Source organism: Saccostrea cucullata, unplaced genomic scaffold (genome assembly GCF_032062105.1).
Source record: "Saccostrea cucullata isolate Sc308-1 unplaced genomic scaffold, CSIRO_AGI_Scuc_v1 ctg359, whole genome shotgun sequence".
Classification (NCBI taxonomy): Eukaryota; Metazoa; Mollusca; class Bivalvia; order Ostreida; family Ostreidae; genus Saccostrea; species Saccostrea cuccullata.
Window position 1 is genome coordinate 33317 of NW_026935991.1, and position 21500 is coordinate 54816.

Here is a 21500-nt window from a genome sequence, read left to right on the forward strand (position 1 = left end):
ATCTCATTCGTCTGTCCGTCGGTCCGTCTGTCTGTCCGTCGGTCCGTCAGTCTGTCCGTCCGTCACAAAAACTTTAACCTTGCCCATAACTTTTGATTTATTGGAGCTATAATTTTCATATTTCATATGTGTATTCCTTGTTATAAGACCTTTCTTTGGGTACCACCAAATTTGACCCTTTGACCTTGACCTTGGAGTTTCAACTACTTTTACTAAAAAATTCCAAACTTTTACTTTGGCCATAACTTTTGAATGGTAGGTACTAGGACTTTCATATTTCACATATTTATTCTTTGTCACAAGACCTTTCAATGAATACCAACAACTTTAACCTTTTGACCTTGACCTTGGAAATTTACGTACTTATGAAAAAACTATATTCTTGACCATAATTTTTTAACGGTAAGGGCTACGGCTTTTATACTTCACATATTTTATTCTTGTAAGAAGACCTTTCATTGGATACCAAGAACTTTGACCTTTTGACCTTGACCTTGGAGTTTTAACTACTTTTTAAAAATTATAACCTTGGTCACAACTTTTGAACGGTAGATACAATGACTTTTATATTTCACACATGTATTCTTTGAGGCAACACCTTTCATTGGATACCAACAACTTTGACCTAAGGACCTTGACCTTGGAGATTTACGTACTTCTGAAAAAACTTTAACCTTGACCATAACTTTTAAACGGTAAGGGCTAGGGCTTTCGTACTTCACGTATGTAATCCTTGTGAGAAGACCTTTCATTGCATGCCAAGAACTTTGACCCATTGACCTTCACCTTGGAGTTTTAACTACTTTTTAAAAACGTTAACCTTGGTCACAACTTTTGAACGGTATAAACTAGGACTTTCATATTTTAAATACATGTATTCTTTATGGCATGGGATACCAAAAACGTTGACCTATTGACCTTGACCCTAAAAATGATATCTTGCCCACAAAGATACCGAAAGCGGGGGACCACAATTCTTTGAATTTGCTTGTTTATCTCTAGAGATAAAGATCTGCCTGTGATACACGTTAAGAAAAACGTGTTTGTTGTATGGATCATGGTGATTTGTCTGTTACTTGTTCAAACAAATGTTTTTGTACACTAAGTGTATTTATACAAGCATAATAAGTTTCTATGGGCTTGGAATGTCTTAGATAATCATACAAAAACTTGTGCTTTATGGTGACAACATTTTTTCAAACACTCATTAACTTTCATTTAAGAATCCAAAGAATGTTTTTTTCCAATGTTTTTATGTTTGGAAATTTTTTTATAGAAATAATGGATAGATTATGATTGTTACATTTAATGTGCCATGATGAAAAGATCAAATATTTTACAAACTATTCACTAGATGGATTCAGTTTTTTATTCTGTGATCCTACATGTATATGTTATTAACTTTAGGCTAAAACTGTTTAATACAAGTTTTGTCTGAATGTGCAGTTTTTAGGGGTATTCATTTTCTAATAACCCATTAGTTTTTAGCTGTGCACCATTAGTAGCATCAAATTATCATATCCATTTAAAAGGAGAAAAAACAAGTATAAAAATCAAATTAATAATATGTACCTGTGCACAATTTTGTTTGCATGTTTTGCGTTATTGAAGTACAAAGAGTCAAAAGTGAAGATTATAACACTATGCTTTATATGGTACATACATGTACGAGGGTTGTTTGAAAAGTTTGAAGACAGATACAATAAAATTAATACTATGAAGTTTATGCTTACAAAATTTTTAAGGAACATAAAACAACAAAAGTTAGAAAAATATTGAAAATTTTAGCTTGATACCTTAAATATTTTCCAAATTATCATAATAAAAAGGCATTATTTGTTCACCCGGCACAGTACATTTAGTCGCATGAGGTCATTGTTTCCCAATGTCCACATTCTCTTCCTCATACACTTATCTTGATGAGATTCCTTGGAGTTAAGTAAAGATTCAAACTCGTCTTGTTTATATAATTTTTAAATGTCAAGCGGAAAGTATTTTATTTTTCAATGTTTCCTAGGTCTATGTCAGTTTTTCAAGGGGGTGAAACTTTATAGCATGTTAGAAAACGAAACCCACCCCCCTTTCTGACGTCATTACAACTCGTAAATTGTTTGGACATTTCATTTAAACATTACTATGAAATTTCATAGAACTTACAGAATGGGGCTAAAATTGCAAATTTTACGGTATAATATTGTAATACCGCATGAATGAATTAACGGCATTTTTGGATGACAAATGCTCATATAAAAAAAGTTTTTTCTCAGTTACACTTAGGTAGAAAAAAAGTAATCTTTGAAGTTGCGCCACATGGACATACCATTGCTTTAAAAAACATCAACAATTTATTTAAAAAGATATGTAATGATGTATAGTTAATTATATAAATAAAAAAAAATTATGCTAATTAAATATTAAAAAATTCAATGATGTACATGTATCTTGTAGTGGTTTTAATTTTTTGGGGCTAGTCCACGAACTTTTCGAACAACCCTCGTATAATACAGTCAATGACTAGAAAAATAGAAAGTATGCATATATTAAGTATCAAAATATTAAATATCCATACACATGTTATATGTTAGCATGTATTAGTTAATCTTTTAAATAATTGTTTTTAAAAGTTGCCATCTTGTGATTTAGAATTAAAAAAAAATTGGGTAGGTGGGTAAGGGATTTTTTTTATTTAAAAACTCATGCAAATATGAAGTTAAGATTGTAAAAAATAGAATGAGACAACTGACAACTTTGGAATGATTAAAAATATGATTGTTTCCAAGAGATAAAAATTTTTGAGTCAGGCTATTTTTTTATAGTTGGTATGGAGAGGTAAACCAAAGAATTTAATTTAAAGACGGCCTTATAACAGCTACTAATTTGGATTATTTATTCTGTACATTCCACTATATTTATACTATATTAGTCCCCTACCTATGATACTGGAGTGGATTCCTAGGTTTCCTCTCCATCTGTCCACTGTTTTTCAGTTGATCTGCCCCACTTCAGTTTTTCTTCATTGCTTGCAAATGGTGAGCTTATTTTTGGTGTGTGAGCCTTTGTGTTATTGAGCTACAGATCAAGTGCCCATTTTCCTTCTGCTTTGGTCTTTATAGAAAGGATTATCTGTAAGGAACTCTGTATTGTTTATACATGCAATACCCACAGAATGCTTGTTTGTACTTGTACCATATTTATATGCTGATAGAGCAAAGAGTTGGAGGAAGATTTATTATTGATAATACTGATATACTGTATGTACATGTATAGCAATGACAGTGTACTGATTGTTGGGGATATACGTGTATACATATATATGTATACATGTATTATTTTTTGTTATATTTGCTATAAGCTGTACCCGGTAAAAATGATAGATGTTGTGGTATGAGATGTCTTCTTTAAGTTTTTTTTACTGTCTAATTTGATAATGAATACAAAAAAGGATTAACAAGAAACTGTAAACAAACTTTTATTTGCGTGCAAGAAATATTTGTGAGTTTCGCGACCTACTTAAAGTCGCGAATTTAAATTGCTATGAACCATTTCTTTTGCTTTGTTTTAGTAGAAAATGTTTCCTTATTTGTGAAAATTAAACGTCAAAGATTGATTTCAAACTGACGAATTGCAAATAAAAGATGACGCGAATAATCGTTGGTTTACAGTAAGGGTGAAATAGTAATTTATATACTGGGTTTATGCTTGATGCAGAATGAGCTTGAATTGTCACATATCCAAATGTAGGCTGTGACTTCATAGCTAGTCACTTCATATTTATTTGTTTATTTTTAATACTATGGGAAAAATACTCAGTGCTGGACAAATCCCTTTTTCTTTTCGAAAATTAAAGGAAAATTTTTGTCAGATATGATATTAATGAAGTGCATGAACCTGTAATTAAAGTTGGATATGAACCGTGCCTGAAATTATAAAATCTATGATAATGACAGTAATATCACTGAATGCCACAAAGATTTCTAACTTGTACAAAATCGGTACACAGCACTTTTTCAATTTTCCATTCACATCTCTTATGTTTATATCTTGAATTTTAATTCATGTGAATTGTTTTTGGAAATTTAAAATTTATAAATATAAGATTAGTGATAAGCATGAGTTTAATAAATATAATTATATTGATATACCTTCACTGTCATTGAAATCCACTGTACCCATATTTTAACTTTTTTATATTCTCTGTGAGACTCTTTGTTCATTACCGGTAAGTTTATCTTATTTTCACCAGAAAACGATTAATTTACTATCTTTTTAAGACTGTTATTAAATAAACCATTCCATTGGTGTTTTTTAAATTTATTTATTTAGGTTTATTACTAGTACACTCATTTCTTGTCAAGGTCAAAATGTAATGATAACTGCATGATGTCCTTCAAGATTTTGTGACTTTGTGACTCAATTTTTAGCTCTTCTGACCTAAAGGCGCACAGATCTAATGTGATGGCCATTAGTGAGGTGTGCGTAAAATTTTAAGAATATTATGGGCCATAACTCAAGAACCCCCATGCAAATTATTGTCAAATTTGTCACATGGTATCCTTGGCCCAAGGATTACCATTAATACTAAAACTAGGGTCGAGACCCTTTAACAAGGGGAGATGGTGAAGAAAATAGAAACGAAAGTACTAAGTTGCTAAAAAATCATCTCTAGAACCACCAGACAGATTATTACCAAACTTAACACACAAGGATGAAGATATGTTGAAGATTAAAGAATTCAAGGCATCACACAGGGGCAATTGGTGAAGTCTCAAGGTCACTTCAAAGTTTAATAAGGTTCACTAAAGTTACACCTTATAAAACTTTGATATTTTGCTTACCGTAATGATTAGGACCATCAAATTTTGTAAGTTGATGCATCTTAAAACATCATATCAAGTTAACTCAAAACTAAGTCATGGTGACCTAATTTTTTGAATTTTGCAGGCATTGGTTTTCAAAAACTGATATTGAGGCATATTTTGGACACTTTAATGCCTATGATTATCAAATCTTGATGCATCTTGGGTAGTCAAACAATGTCATCTTAAAAGTAGGTGACCATGACCTACTTTTTAAATTTTATGGCTTATCTCATCTGAAACATTTAAGGCCATTATTTCAGATACTGAAAGGTTTAGAATCATCATACTTTCCGACCTTATGATCATTAAACATTGTCAGTTGATGCATCTTGGGTCTTTAGAGAATGTCAACCAAAAAGTAGGTCACAATGACCTACTTAAATTTTTTTTTATGGCTCTAAATACCTCAGGTAATTATTGGCTTAGAATCATTACACTTTGTCAGTTGATGCATCTCAGGTCTTTAGAGAATGTCAACCAAAAAGTAGATCACATTGACCTACTTTTGAAATTTTATGGCTATATTTAAAATACCTCTAGTACTTAATGGCATAGAATCATCAACTTTGTTAACTGATGTATCTTAGGTCCTTGGAGAATGTTGAACAAAAATTAGCTTAGGATGACCTATTTAAAAAAAAATATGGCTATATTTCAGGTCCTGAATGGCTGAGAATCATCAATTTTTGTCAATTAATGCATCTTGGGTCCTCAGAAAAATTCAGCAAAAAAATGGGTCACCATGACATACTTACGGAATTTTATGGCTATATTTAAATATCACCAGTCCTAATTGGCGAAGAATCATCAAACTTCGTCAGTTGATGCATCTAGGGTCTTCAGAGAGCATCAACTAGATATAGGTCGCAGTGACCTTGCTTCAAAATTTTTTTGAAATTTAATAAAATATTTCAGGTACTTAAAAGCTAAGAATCATAAAACTCTGTCAGTTGATGCATCTTGGGTCCTCAGAATGTGTTAAATAATAAAAAGGTCATGGTGACCTACTTCTAGAATTTCAAGGCATTATTTAACTATTTCAAATACAGTGTAGTAAGAGTCAATATAATCCAGTTTTGTCAGTTGAGGCATTTCTGGGTCTCAGAATATGGTTACCAAGAAGTAGCTCACCATGACCTACTTTTGAAAACTCATGGCTATATCTATATATTTCAGATAATAAAGGGCTTGGAATCATCACACTTCGTCGGTTGATTATCCTGGGCTCTCGGACTGTTTTAACCAAAGTGTAGGACATAATCATTTTCTCAAGCGTCCGGAGTCCGCATAAAGCTCTCTCCTACCTGTGGCTGCTTGATCACAAAAAGTGTCTTAATCTTGAATATTTACGCCTCTCTATTGTGATGTCATATTCAGTCAATGACAAGTTTTGTTTCCATTGCAATTGAAATAAACAATTGACATCAGCAGTATTTCGTACACTGCGACTGGGTATTGAAAGGTCACATCAAAATTCATTGTCTGACTATGCTCTACTTGCATTGGTCAAAACAATGAATGACTAGAAAACTGACCAGTCAGCAAGGGCCCCGCTGAGGGGTAGAAATATAAGGGTGCAGCTCATTGAATGAGAGTTTTACTTGATTACATTTTTTTTAATATATGAAGATTATAAGTAACAACTGTATTTTTAAAATTTCAAGATAATTCCTGAATGTCCAAAAACCTGTAAATAGTAAACTTGTATTAACATAAAACAGGGAAAACCTCATGTCTTATTAAAAAAAACTAAATTTAATAATGTTTTTAAAAAAGATTTAAGCAGGTGTTTTATAAAATGCAAGCCTTCAGTGAATGCAAATATCACCCAGGGTTGACCTCAACTTCAAAACAAACATCAGTTGCAGACAAAGGTGTTCATTAATCTTCATGTGACAGATAAAGATAAGCTTCTAAATTTTCTGCAGCAAGCAAGATAATTAATCCCAGGGGATTAATTGTACTGCTCTCCCATCCTTTTCTTCTATATAAATTTACAATAAGAACTTTTTTCAGCACTGACAGAATGGGGTTATTATCTGATTACCTGTTAAAATTAACTGCATTAAGGCAGCCAAAAAAAAAAATTAAATAAATAATTAAAAAATAAAATAGTAATAATAAAAAAAGATATCTTAACATATATCTTGATTTTAGAATTCAATAAAATTATGTAAAATTGTTGTGTACAGTATTTTAACCAATATAAAGTATGAACATTATTTTAAATCCATATTTCAAAGAATGTACACATCATTCAAAATTGACCTTAACTTCAAAACAAAGTTCATTGCAGACAGAGGCTGGTACAGTAATTAATCTCAATGTGACAGATAAAGATAATGCTTAGGATTTTCTTCATGTGGAAGGTTAATTAATCCCAAAGGACAAATTGCACAGCTTTCCCAGTTTACAATGGTAACATTCTCAGCAGTTATCTCTCTTTGCCCATTCATTCTTATGCATAGTTAATGAATATACCCCACCACCCCAGCTCCAAACCAGAAGACACAGAGAACCAAACTTAGCATCAAAATATGTATTTCTGCCTACTGAACTACCAGAAAAAAACAGAAAATTTGTGGACAGAAGAGTGACAGACGGACAGACAGACAGACAGAGTGATTACTATAGGGCACCCGCAAATCCTTGCGGGGCCCTAACGAGAAATTCTCTTCTCATTCAACCACGGCCAGAATGGGAGAGGATCGTACATTTTGGCCGTGGTTTGCGACGATGAAGTCATGACCTACTTTTGGAATTTCAAGACTTTAATTGAAAATGCAGAATACTTAGAGACATCAAATAGAAGTGATTAGATTATACAATGGATTTTATAATTTATCATAAGAGGGAATCAATGCTCTTGTTTGAAATGCAATGGTTCAATATTTTAATTATTGACTTAATATGCAAGTGCATAGCAAGTAAAGGATGTTTCAAGGAAATTTCCTATACATTTGCACTTTCTTTTACAGAGGTCAAACACCATTTGTTATTGTTTAATATTGAAATAAATATTGCAAAGCGCTGGATGACCTTGTCAGTTAGGGCATATACAGTTGCATTTCCTGGGGATAACAATTTTTCTTATTCAAAAGTCAAGCAAACTCAGAAGAAAATTTGTTACAAGTTTATTCTTTATTATAATAAAGTATGCAAAATAACTTTACAATATTTATTTTTGTTGCTATCACAAGAAAGACATGCTTTTTTTCATGAAAAGACAGACACACAACACACAGTATAAAGACAGGTCTTCTGAGATGATTCGATGTCAACATGTAAATGCATAAACAACTGTACTCATAAACTAGTACCTCTCGGAAAAAAAAAATTATAATCATTGATTGCACTTTCTTGAAGAAATAAAAATTGTTCATTACAAGAAAAATGACTTTGAAACATGATGTATGTTAGCACTAAACACATTTGAAAGTACATGTGTTAAAAACAACCTTTCTCACAGCAATGAAATAAATAATGACAAGCACATTCAGTCTCTAAGTATGAAATCATACTTCATTATTATCAGTAGTCTGAATATTAAATAATATCAGCAACAATATAAAATGTAAACTCAGAATTTCTTCTGTTTATCACAAAGACAACTGGGGGACTTTTATACACATGTTAATTGTGTTATAAACTTCTGAATCGATATAAATATTTTACATGATGTTGATCCACAATTGATACAAGTTTGTTTGGGCTTCTTAAAATTTTATCTGTTATTGAAGCAAACAAGTTGAAATGTACTTGTGTGAGTTCTCTCAAATGTTTTCATATAAAGAGTACCATAACTCTGTCAGTTATCTTGCACATGTTGCAGGCATTTAAAGTTGAATAAGGTTATAAAATTTGATTTGTTTTCAATGCCCAATCTCAACCTACTTTTAATACGGACAACCTTATACATATAATGCTGAATCTGAAAGATATTACAGAAAGATATAAATTTGAAAGCTATTAATCTTTAATCAAAACTGTAAATGTTACCAAAAGTATCAAAAGAACTTTCATAAAAATCAAGTTTTCTTCATAAAATATTGACTTTGAAACAAGACTAATCTGCATTTATACACCCACATGCCTGTCTAATCTTTACACTGAAGTATTCATTTCCAAAAAAGTTTCAACAATTTGATATTTGAAAATGGCCTATTACTGTGGTTCAAGAGTTCCTCATATTATGACATGTTTGTCTGAGTAGTTTGAATATTTCCACATACAGGTATCCATCAGCAAACTTTCTTTCATGCACATGGCTTAATAGCATGTTACTCTGAAAGCCTGAGCATGCATAGCCAATGACAGGGACTGTAACCATCAACATTACTTTCGTATGAGGCTGTGTACTAAATTGGTAGGAATTGGTTCAGCCATCTTTCAGAAATGAAGCTGAAATTTTTCCAGAGTCATATATGACAGTCAGCCAGCAGTTGGTCACATGATGGACTCAGGTGACCAATAAGAGCCAAGCATATTTTCCTGAATGCACTACCTGTTAGTAATACATATCCATTGCTATCTGTAACTAGACCTGAAAGACATATCAGGAGTTATCTGTTCCTTTGATCTCTTCTCCAAACAAAATAATTCCTTTGATTTCTTCCTCCATGTACATATAAATATCACTGAACACATGTTCACACTTGAAATAAGAGAAGATAACCTCTGCAGCTCTTTACTTGCTGAAAGCCCTCATGAAGTGGAATACCCAGTCCACTTTGGTTGACCACTGTCCACCATGGGCAGTTTTGAATTGTAAGTTAAAATACTTGGCAGCCTCTTCCTCAGTCTCTTCCACAGCTAGAGTCTTTCTTACATAACTTATATCATCCAGGGACTGTAACTCTGGGATTCCACACGACAACATCATGGTGAATAGATTAATGAGAAGATGAGCATGTCTACGAAGAACCAAATAGGCCTCCAAACACAGTGTGTTAAATCTGTAAAGATAGAGTGAAAAATAAAATCATGGAAATCAAATTATTTTCATTTACAGTTACAGTACATGTATTGTAATACTTGCTAGATATCTAATTTTCTACAGAATGTAATAAACCAGGCCCCAGATCCAAAAAAACTTAGACATGCTCACTTTTTTTGATCTCTGACTCACTTTTACAGACCTGTCTACCCATATCGTTGTCTCTCAGTATTTTTCATTAAATGTGTCTGTGAGATTTGGCATTTGCCAGTAGGATTTCACTTTCCATCGATTTTACATTTATTGATGGGGAACAACTACTTTTCTGATTACAAAAAACATGGTTTAGCAACATGGTCCTTGTCATTTTATAATACCACAGCTTTTTGACAACCCGACATCACTTATGTGTTTGAATTTTTTTCTTTTTTTAACGATGAAAAAGCATGAAACTAAGAGAGTACATAATGAAAACTATCTGCTAAATTCCAAACAAATGTAGTTCCGATTTCCGCATTTTCATAATAGCAAAACGTGAGACGTATTTGAGACTAAAAATCCGTACAAAATACGGCGAAATCGTAGGAGTAAACAGGTCTGCTTTTATAAAAGAAATGCTGTTGGTTGTGAGATTGAAATGAAATTTTGTTGGTTGTGAGATTGAAATCAAAAGTGAGCTCATCTAAATTTCATGGAGCCAGATTTATTTTTTTCCGAAGTTTTTTTAGAACTTGAGCAAATTTGCAGGATAAGACTTACTCTGCAAAGAGGTCATGTTTAGTACTTTTGTCTGATCCACGGACAATGACACGCACAAAGTCCTCTGTCAGGACAAAGGGCACCCGCTCTCTGTTGATTCCAAACTTCTTCTTCTTGTGGTTCAGGAAATGGCCAAAGTCAATATGAAATACCTACAACAAATCAGAATAGATTAGTGTGATACTGTACAATGAAATTCAAATACGGTAGATGTATTAGTTTCTCAAAACTAACAAGACATCAGTTTGATGGTGCTTATCTCCAAGAGCTCAGGTAAATTTAATGCAAGAACACAACTCAACATTAACAGATTTACTTTCACTTGCTTTACCTTTGATTCAGGATTCTTTGGTTCAAAATTGCGTTTTCTTTTAAATTTTGAAGACTTTGTCAAATCTGATGTCCAACTAAATCTAAGTTCCAGTTTAGTGAATCACTATGAAATATTTACCTGACCATCCCTAGTACACATGATATTCTCCGAGTGTCTGTCTCCTATCCCCAGAATGAATGTGGCTACACAATAACCAGCACAGGAACGAGTAAATGTTTCTATAGCTTGGTCATATCTAAAAATAGATTCAAGTTATGCTTTTACATACCACTATGTGCATTTCACATAACATTAAAAATTTGTAAGGTTCTATTCGAAATAAATCAAGTTAAACCAAGTTTTCCACATCATCTGTATGAAATTATTATGAAAAGTTTCTTAAGCAATAAACTCTTCTATCAAAGAAACATACAGATCAACAACATAAAATCATTTTACGTACTTTGATCTACTTTACATGATTATTTATACAGAATCAAAAATTTACAATAGCATGTCTGCTGTGTGTGTGAATGCTGTAATTTACATTTTTACTTCAATAGTTGCAATAAATTATTGTTCATTCTCTTTAACAGACAAAGAAGGCATTTTATTGACTAAACTTTAACACCAGTCAAGCTTTTAGAACTTACTTTTCCTTGCTCTCTTTGTTGTTTTCTTTGATCCACCGATGGACATTACTAGAATCGATCTGAAAAGCACCAGTGATAGTCTTCTTCTGAATGTCCATGATGGTCAGGGCATCACGGACACACTCTATCAGACCCAGCTCCTTACCGGTGGAGAGACACCCATAGGGAATTAATCTGCAATATCAAAGAAATGATGTCTATAAATCATAGGAACTTACCCCATCAGTCTGATATGGTGAGGGAAAAAGAATATCAAAGTACACTGTGATATAGGTAAAGAGTAACATTTTAATCAACGTACATGTACCTAGAGGAATTTTTGCTTATGAAAAAGGCAGATTTTGTCTTACAAAGCAACATGCACAGGTATTAATGTGAAATTTCATTTATAAGCTAACAGCTGTGTATGATGAAACCTTTTTTGTTCACCCTGTTCTGCTTCTATTTTACTGTTGTTTGGTATTTTAAAATATTATTATAAGCTGAACACACGCCTTAAATCTAGCCCCTCCTCTTTCCACAGTGAATCCATAACCCGTAACAGCTGAAGTGTCAGCATATCCTGCCTTAGATCTGCAAAGTTTATAATGTACTTCAGACATGAATTATTCTTTTTTAATGTATGATAAATTATTTATTTTATAAACAAATTGTATAATTTGCAGAAGTGTAATACACCTTACCATCTCCATTTTTGAAGAAGAACTTAAAGGAGAGGAAATAGATATCAGCCATTGGATCAGCATTCTGCCATGATAACTTTAATGGTCGCTTGGCTGACTTCATCACCTTGCAGTCTGCAGCACTATTCAAAGTACATGTAATACATAAAGAACATCATAACACTATAAAATACACTGGTCTGTGGCACACACAATCATTAGTCTCTATGAATTATTTTTCTGATTGAATGACCTACCACAGATCTCCCAGTCTATTGCTGTTGTTGAGTGGAGACAGGAAGTTTCGCAGGGCTTCATGGTAATCAGGCTGCTGAAGTTGTAAATGGAGGTGTTTCATTTGTTCTATGTGGTCCTGCAAGCACAAATTTCATCATACAGCTTTATTTTATAAGAATTCAATTAAATCTTTCAATCTAGACTTTGAAATGAATGTATTCATTCTTTCAGAATCTTTCCACAAGTTTTTTTTCGGGTGTATAGAGCACTAGCAAAATGTACATGCTAAGAACTTACATTTTTGACATCCATTCTGAGAGCATCTGTAAGTTTAGTGAGTTTTTCTAGTGCCTCCACCTGTCGGGTCAAAACTTTTAAGTATGGCCCTAGGCCTCGACAGAATGCCTCCAGCACAAGTCCAAACCTAGTTCTTATGGCAGGGTGATGCATTTCAGACCTACAGTTAAAAGAATATAAATATCAAGGGTTTAATGTCTAGGGGCATTTGTAGAAATATTAGTATCCTTTTGTTAGTAATGATTGAGATAAATACTTACTTGAGATGCCAAAAGAAGATTTGTCCTATCTTTTGATTTAGAAGTGCTTTCCTCAACAGAAATCTGGTGATTGGGTTATCCAGATATGGCTCGAATTTTAATGCCTGAAAAGAAAATACCTTTGTCAAAACTTTTTAAAACAGTGAATCTCCTTGCAAAGGAAATTCGAGTTATGCATACCAAAGCATCAGCTTGCATTACAAATTAAACCCATTCTGGTATGCAAATGAATAACTGCCTGAAGAAGTATTAAGGATGTATCTTGGTAGGAAAGTTATACATTGTAGAGTCTAATGAAACAGTTGATTGGACTGATCATTATAAATTGTAGTGTAAAGTTATACATTTTAGGGTCTAATGAAATAGTTGACTGGACTGATCATTATAAATTGTAGTGTAAACTGTTTGTTAGTAGGACCTACCTGTACAAGCTGTAGAAGGTATCGTTGTAGTTTCTCATCAGTGAGTTTCTGTTCCAGACATCTTACAGCATAACTACGAACATGAGGATCGGGAAATGAGCAGTCTAACAGCTCTAAAACTACTTCTGGCTCCAATATGGGCCACTTCTTCAGTAACATGTACATCTACAAATTAAATATGTTTGTAATAATTTCAACTACAATAAAATAGGAGATCAACTCAAATTTTCAAATTCAAACAAGAACATATGGTACAAGAAGCTTAAATCAACTTTCAAATTAGTATTTTACAAAAAATCTCACCTGAGCCACATTTTCACGATCATTCCATCTCATAGCTTGAAGGAGTTTCGGCAAGGAGTGGGGGAGAGTCAAGCAGAACTCCCTGAAAAGAGACATACTCAATTGATAAAATCCATCTCATAGACAACAGTGAAGTATGATGAACAATTTTGAAAATCAAAGTGGATGTATGCAGACCTTTGCCTCCACAGTATCTCTTTTTCCTGATACGAGATTTCAGCCAGTGGATCCCGTAACACAACTTCTCTAATCGTCTCCTCATCCCTCTGTCTGCTTATAGGAGTCTCCTGTTTTTAATAAATAATCAATCAATAAAACCATATAAAGATATTAAGAAAATACAATGACAGCTTATCATACCATCTTCATGGTATACAATGATATTGCATCATCCCTACTGGGTTAGAGAAAATACTTGTAGAGATATCGAAGAGTTGGAGATAAAGGTTCAAATATTCATTGTAGATGAAAAAGTTGTAGAGACTTCCAACTCACTTTGTCATAACCACGGTATTTTAAGATATTGCCATATATGGATGATAATATAAACAATATTCAATTATTCATATTATCACCCTTAAGTACTGATTATGAGTTTCTGATACACTGTGATACACACCAGTAAATGTGATCTTCGTTCTCTGGTTGTCAGAAAGTGAGCCAGTTCTTCAAACTCGTATTCTTGAGGATGCACCACTGGAAAGGCGAACCTATCAAACTCTATCTCAAGACAAGCTGTCTCCTTCTCATCAGGATTTGATCCTAAAAATTAAAATCATAAACTTGATAGAAAATGTGAGAATTATTTCATTGGTGTGTGAAAAGGTATATAACTATCAATCTATCAAGTCATCATCTGTATCATAACAAGAACACTTATTAGCAAGCTTTATAAACAACTACTGTAGAAACAGAAATTTTGGAGGGGATCAAATTTCGTTGATTTGTTATATAAAATGGTTTCGAGGGCATTAAATTTTGTCCTTTCAAAAGCAACACAGTAATATGAAAATTTTGTGTGGGATTTAATTTCGTTAATAATTGTAAACAACAAAATGAATGAAATTTTCTGCCTTTACAGTAATAAACTAGAACTGTCCAGTAGGGACAAATACCCCCCGCTGGGTTTTTCAGAGAAGGTGCCAATTCAAAAATACTTTATGGATCTAGAGGTGTTCACAATTTACTTACAAAATTTGCAGTGAAATATAATTGCATGCTCATCATGTTTCTTAATGAATGAAACAAAGGTGCAACCAAATGAAACATCAATACTAATACATTGTAATTCCATTGTAACATTATTTTTTTATTTTATCTTTTTATTTCTGCATTAAAAAATATATTGCAATTATGTGTTATGTCACTCTGCAAACTGATTGTTGAAAAAAAATCATATTATACAAAATCAAATTAATCTTGATAACTTTATATCAAATTCATTTTGAAAATAAAGAGCTGGTCATCCAGTAATGAAGTGCTTTGACAGACAATAAATTACAATTAAGAGAATAAGAGAAGAGAGATCTTTAATTCTTGTGCCCGATTCCCAGGAGATAACATATGGTTCATAAAGAGATACCTTAATGTTCAACTTCCCACACCAAACTCATTCATTTATCTTTAACTGGATGCATGTCCAGTCATTATTCCCAAGAGACAAATGAAATTACATTATCTTCTGTGCAATGTAAAAACTGTTTTTAACACTTGATGATGTTTCTTTTTTTTCAGTTTTTATGAGTAGTTTTAAGCTGTAGTTAACGTTTTTGTACAGATATTCTAGATTCTATGTCTCAAACCTTATACATGAGCCCAAAATGAACAAGTCAATTAAAATAAAAAATAAAACCTGTAAAATGCATAAAAATGAACAAAAAGAGTTGAAAATTCCAGGTGCACACCTTCATATGGTGAATAATAAGTGTACAAATTTTCAGATTAATCCTTGCAATAGTTTCTGAGAAACGGTCCGGACAAAACCACAAAATAAAAATGAAAAAACACCTGTAAAATTTGAAATAATAATCGAATCAAGATGAAAATTTCAGGTGCACAACTTCATATGGTGAATAATATGTGTACAAATTTTCAGACAAATCCTTCCAATAGTTTCTGAGTAATGGTCCGGACAAAATCTTGTCTACAGACAGACGGACAGACAGACGGACAGACAGACGGACATGGTGATTCCAATATACCCCCCCTAAACTTCGTTTGCGGGGGGTATAAAAAAAGAAAGCATATGCCACAAAAAATAAACACTTGCTCATATGTGTGAACTTTATCATATCATTCATATAAAACTTACCTGGAATACCAATGGGATTCAGAAGTTCATCCATTCCCTGGGGCATAGGCCAGAGATTTAGACTAACTTTTTCATTTAGAAGTCTGTCATTGAAATCAAACAGCTGTAGATTTCCCCAAGCTAGGGCAAATGTCACCTAAAATGTTAAGATCATTATAAGTAGAAGTGTTTTCTTTTACTGTAGATCACTATATTTTAGCGACACCTTATTTCCGCGAGATAGTCATTGACTCTTGATTAGCGAGACAAAATTTTCACGAATTGTGGTTATTGCTCTATATTATCTTAAGGAATGCTATTATATGCGAGAATTAAATTTTCGCGAGAACACTGTCTTGCGTAATTACGCGAAAATAAAGTTCTCGCGAATAAAAAGTGATTTACAGTATTTCAATCAACAAAAAGAAAAGTTCTTTTTTTAATTTTTTACACAATTATACAAGTGTCTTGTGCCTTGTCTAAACATCAGTAACTAATATGTATTCATGACTGTATGCATGTATACACCCAAATATTAAGAATTGATTAGATATGAAAACTATATAGGGACTACCTTTCTATTTCTCCTCCTGTTGACTGAACAGATGGACAGACAGAGTCTGGCACTGCGGGGAATATCGGTCATGTTCAGGAATTCCAGCCACTCGGTCCAGCGAGGATTGTTAGATTCCACTTCCTTTGTCACCTGAGCTTCACAAAGAGCCTCTGTACCATGGTAAATCCCTGCCTTAACATATATCTACAAAAAAAGCCAGTGTGGTACTCAAAAATCAACTCAAACCTTACTCGAGCTCAGATAAATGTGTTACTCATTGAAAAATAATAATATACCTTTCCTGCCTCTCTCACGTTGACGTAAGTAGCACAGTTTATTTTGATCCTGATTGCAGCGTTAATTTCCCAGAGAGAAATGGTTGGCTGGTTATTGATATCTAACAGTAACTGATGACCTGTATAAACCAAACAATAAAGACTCATCACTCATATGACTGGATCTTTATTTCACAATATGAAACTTGATTAGTATAATAAAAGTTTGGTGTTGGATACCCCCTGCAATATCACAGGACTTGATTGGTATTGATTTTAGAAAAACAGCCAAGGATGGACATTTAGATTCATTATGTAATTCATACAATCTTTTAAGTTGCTATAAGATGTGTTTTCTACACTCTTCAACCCCCACCTCAAGCCATTGGATAGGAAACACAAAGAGTTCGAGAAAAATCATGTCCAGCCATATTGGATATTCTTTCATGCGGTTATCACATATTTTATTCTGTTTTATTACAGGAGTCCACTTTATTTTACTTTATTACTCTCATGCAAAAAACATTAGTGACCTCACAACTGAAGGTCAGACAAAATTTATCCAATATGTGATATCCAATGAAAAAAGCAGTTAACATGATAAATATCACACAGAGTTATCAATTCACACAACCAATGCCTTCCACTAAGGCAAAGCCAAAAAAATGTACCTTATTCAATATTCATATATGCATCTTACGCAGAAGTTTGGTGTTGGATACCCCCTGCAATATCACAGGAAGTGGTCTTCCCTTCCAAGCAGACAGCAGACACTAAGGTGATTCCAGATTACACCCCCCTTCAGAGCCCACGTGAGTATAAAGATTTTTACCTCTTTGTGCATAGGATGGCATTTGATAGGTGAACTCTGGTAGTGTTGCATAAATCCCATCCTTGGTCAATAACATGAACTGTGGAATCTTCTCTGTAGCAATACATTCTCTAACGTACTGTGAAAAGAAATAAGAATAAGCTAGGCTTTATACAGCAATTCATTAAAAGAAGGCTTAAATGTGGTACAATTTTCTTTAGTTCACAGAAAGCTTACATGTATCTGCAATACCATTACAATCATGTGCATGTAGTTAATATTGTCATATTACTACAGGTATACATTCAAAGCAACACTGTACATATGCTAGATATTGATGGTCTACACACTTCAGGTTATAAATAGTTTCATTCACATATACATAACTTACCCTATACTGACTGATTGGTTTCTCTGCCAATAAAAACTCGTCACAACCACACACTTTAAGGGCGTAGGTGCCCTTATAACTTTCTATCAGTCCATCCAGCTGTGATGTAGTGATATCCATTAGGCGACCCCTTCGCCTTATGACCTCTGATATAACGTCAATGGGTCGAGCCGTGTGTCCCACACTGACACTGAATTTATTCCTGTTGCCATCATCTGATACTATCCATATACAACAAACAACATGTCCTTCTGGAAAAAAGAGAGGTTCTTTCTCCCTTGATATTCAGTCTTACAAATACTTATGACATACTGTAAACCAACTTTTATTCGCATGCGAGAAATTTTCGCGAAGTTCATCGTGAATATTTCTCGCCACGAACCGGTCCTTAGAGTTTATGTGTCTATTAACAACAGATCCAGAATTGGCTTGATCGTGAAAATTAATCGTCGTGAACTAGTTTATTCACTGGTAAATCGCGAAATAATATTGTCGCGAATAAAAGTTGGTTTACAGTATATTTACAGTTGTACCTGAATTTAAAAGTTTTTAGGCTTGTTCAAATTCTACTTTGTTTTTAAACTCTTGAAATGCCCATGTTCCTAAATCAAATATCCTTTCCTTTATTAAAGTTTGAAGAAGTAAATACATGTATCTCATCTGAATTGTGTGTCATTCAAAAATTAAAATAAAATAAATTACCTTTTTTCTTTAATTTCTTTTTGAGATGTGGAGGTAGTTCTGGTGAGGATTCGAGGTCCGGGGGATACGCACATAACGCAGCGCTTTGTTTACTGTTAATCTGTCTCTGTTCTAATGCTTCCCGACAAACATCTAGGGCGGTTCGCCTAAATGTCATCACTTCAAGATCCTTCATGTTATCAAAGTCACTGGTCGGTATTCCAATTGTCATGCCTAAATGGGTTTCAAAAATCATTCATTATACAATGTAGAAGTAAAAAAGTTTTCAATATATTATTTTTTAATTTATTGATACATGTACATTTCTGTGATTTGCATAATTGATTTTTTTTTAAAGAGGTTTGTGGTTGACTTGGTAAAAATAAATATCTATCAAACCTAAATTATATATCACTTTCAAAAATAATTTGAAAAATAAAAGTTATGATGATTTCTTCAAAACAAAAAAACCACACATTAAAATACATATCCGAATTAATAAACACACACCTATTTCATAATTAATTATTTTTTCCTCTCTGTTTCCAATTGGTTCAACAACTTTGAGTACAGGCATAAAGAGTCTGAGATCACATAATCTTCTAGTTTCATCATAGAATTCCTCACTCTCGGCATCTTGTGTAATGCTCACAAAAATATACGACCCCTGGTCCCCAAGTTTATGAAAGAGGGGGTAATTTCTAGCGTCTATCCACAACTGAGCTTTAATCCTTTCTAATGTCTCATCTCGGTTCACCATCAACTGTAAACAGCCAAAATACATGTACCTGGTATCAAGTTTTATCACAAGTCATTTGTTAACATGTACATTCAATAAACATTAATTTTTTTTTTTACTACCTATAGATGTTCTTTAATCAAAGTGATAAACAAGTTGCTTTTCTACAATCTAAAATTATGCAAAGCCTCAACAAAGGATCAAATTTCAACAATTTTCATTGTGAATGTAATACTTTTGTTATTAATACTACTACCTGTTTATTAAAAAAAAAACACCCTGTAAACAATTCACAAAGTCATATTTCAAGGTGTATAATGTCACAAAGATCTCAAACAATTTAACATTATACATGTATTCAACAGGGAAATTTAGAGAATTGCAGTCTTCGTTTTTGTTGACTATTTGTTTGAGTGCAATGATTTATTTCATATTGTAACAGACTTATTTTATCTGTCCTATCTATATAACCACCATGCTGAAGGAAGTTTTAGAGTTTGGAAGTATTATGTTCTGTTGCAAAAGTTAGTCAAGATTGAAGTTGAAAGTCAAACTTTGAGTCTAGGTCATAAAGTAAAAAAATCAAAGAAAAACACTTAAAAGATCTTGTTTAATACTGGTAGCAAATGAAAGTAATGTAACTTCTAGTGAAAAAAGTTGGAACTTTTTGGAATGTAGACTAGGTCAACTTTCAAGGCCAAGGTAATGTGGTCAAAATTCATAGTACACTCACAAAGGTCTTGATACAGGTAATACACCTATAAAATATGAAAACCCTATCTTCTCTAATTCAGAAGTTATAACCAAAATTAAAATTTATCAAATAGTACTTCAAATGGCAAGATTAAGTTCATGGGGTCCAAATTTTAAGTATGTTCTACAGGTAATGGATTTGTGGAAAAGGCAAATCCAATCTTTTCTCACTCATGAGCTATTACCAAGATCTTTTTTTTTTTTTTGGTTTTGATTTTTTTTTTAGGGGGGGGGGGGGGAGGAGTCGGACAACATGAGATTAAATGTGCTCACTCATTTACAAAAATGGGAGACAATATAATACATGTAAATCACAATAAAATGTATATGGATACTGATAAATCAAAATTAAATCCAAGATAACCAAACAAGTTTACGTTTAATTTTTTACACTAAGCGCTTTTTTTTTTTTTTTGGATACTGATATATATAGAGAATAATGTTATAAATACCTGTATCAGTACCCCTGTTGGCATTAGACAATCCACCTTCACCTGCGAGGGCATCAGGTGGTGGCCCCATAGCTCCCCTGAACTAGGTGGCATTATTCTGGAAAAATGGGAAAAACAGTATTTTTAAGGAAAGTGACACAATTTCTAGATTTTAATTCTTTAGCAAAACAAAATTTCACATAAATGTCCATATAGTATTTAGTATAATTTTCTTTGAACCAGAAGTCTCTGACAAGACTTACTATAAGCTCTATGCCACCCTACTAGTTTGTACTTACTGTAGAAGCGCAAATTTTTGTGGGGATAAAATTTTGTTGATTTGTCATCAAAAGTAGTTTCGTTGGCATTTAATTTCATTGTTTTGAAAGTAAACCTATTCAATATGTAGCCATAACAAATTTCACGTGGGATTTAATTTGGTTGATAATTGTTAACAACGAAATAAATGAAATTTAATCCCCCATGAATATTTGTGCTTTTAAAGTAAATACCTAAAATGGTTTCAACTTATATGGTACAAGGGAGGAAATTCTTTTCGGAATGACAGCCAAAACTTAAAACTAAAGGAATAAGATTTAAGTAATGCAGTTGTTATCTTCATGGCCTACTTCTACATCAGATGAATTTTCGAACAAAATTTCTTAATCTGACAAATTTCTTCGGCTACCTTAAGTGTTCAATATAATTATATTATAGACTGAAGGATTTAGAAATAAGCTTACAATTTCAACTGTATCAAAAAAAGAAATCAAATTCAAAACAAGATGTGTTTGTGAAACACTATGCGCCCGACGGCAACAAAGTTCAAAAAAAATATTTTCAGAAGATAAGTCAAGGTCACAGGTCATTGA

General features: G+C 32.9%; 1 protein-coding gene across 7 annotated transcripts in view; it reads right to left on the minus strand.

The window, feature by feature from the left end:
• Window positions 1-7976: 7976 nt before the first annotated feature.
• Window positions 7977-21500, minus strand: part of LOC134244458 (phosphatidylinositol 4,5-bisphosphate 3-kinase catalytic subunit alpha isoform-like) — a 38564-nt gene continuing 25040 nt past the window's right edge. For all 7 annotated transcript variants that reach the window (XM_062726723.1, XM_062726721.1, XM_062726722.1 and 4 more), the window contains exons 2-22: window positions 20650-20746; window positions 19216-19468; window positions 18727-18939; window positions 18025-18275; window positions 17655-17772; window positions 16844-16962; window positions 16566-16751; window positions 16013-16148; window positions 14321-14463; window positions 13879-13988; window positions 13702-13783; window positions 13399-13563; window positions 12977-13080; window positions 12717-12876; window positions 12440-12555; window positions 12204-12325; window positions 12015-12093; window positions 11521-11694; window positions 11006-11123; window positions 10555-10706; window positions 7977-9814 (exon numbers count right to left, since the gene is read on the minus strand). In XM_062726723.1, the coding sequence (XP_062582707.1) occupies window positions 9547-9814; window positions 10555-10706; window positions 11006-11123; window positions 11521-11694; window positions 12015-12093; window positions 12204-12325; window positions 12440-12555; window positions 12717-12876; window positions 12977-13080; window positions 13399-13563; window positions 13702-13783; window positions 13879-13988; window positions 14321-14463; window positions 16013-16148; window positions 16566-16751; window positions 16844-16962; window positions 17655-17772; window positions 18025-18275; window positions 18727-18939; window positions 19216-19468; window positions 20650-20742 (3162 nt within the window). In that variant the 5' untranslated portion in view covers window positions 20743-20746 and the 3' untranslated portion in view covers window positions 7977-9546. The remainder of the gene's footprint in view (window positions 9815-10554; window positions 10707-11005; window positions 11124-11520; window positions 11695-12014; window positions 12094-12203; window positions 12326-12439; window positions 12556-12716; window positions 12877-12976; window positions 13081-13398; window positions 13564-13701; window positions 13784-13878; window positions 13989-14320; window positions 14464-16012; window positions 16149-16565; window positions 16752-16843; window positions 16963-17654; window positions 17773-18024; window positions 18276-18726; window positions 18940-19215; window positions 19469-20649; window positions 20747-21500) is intronic.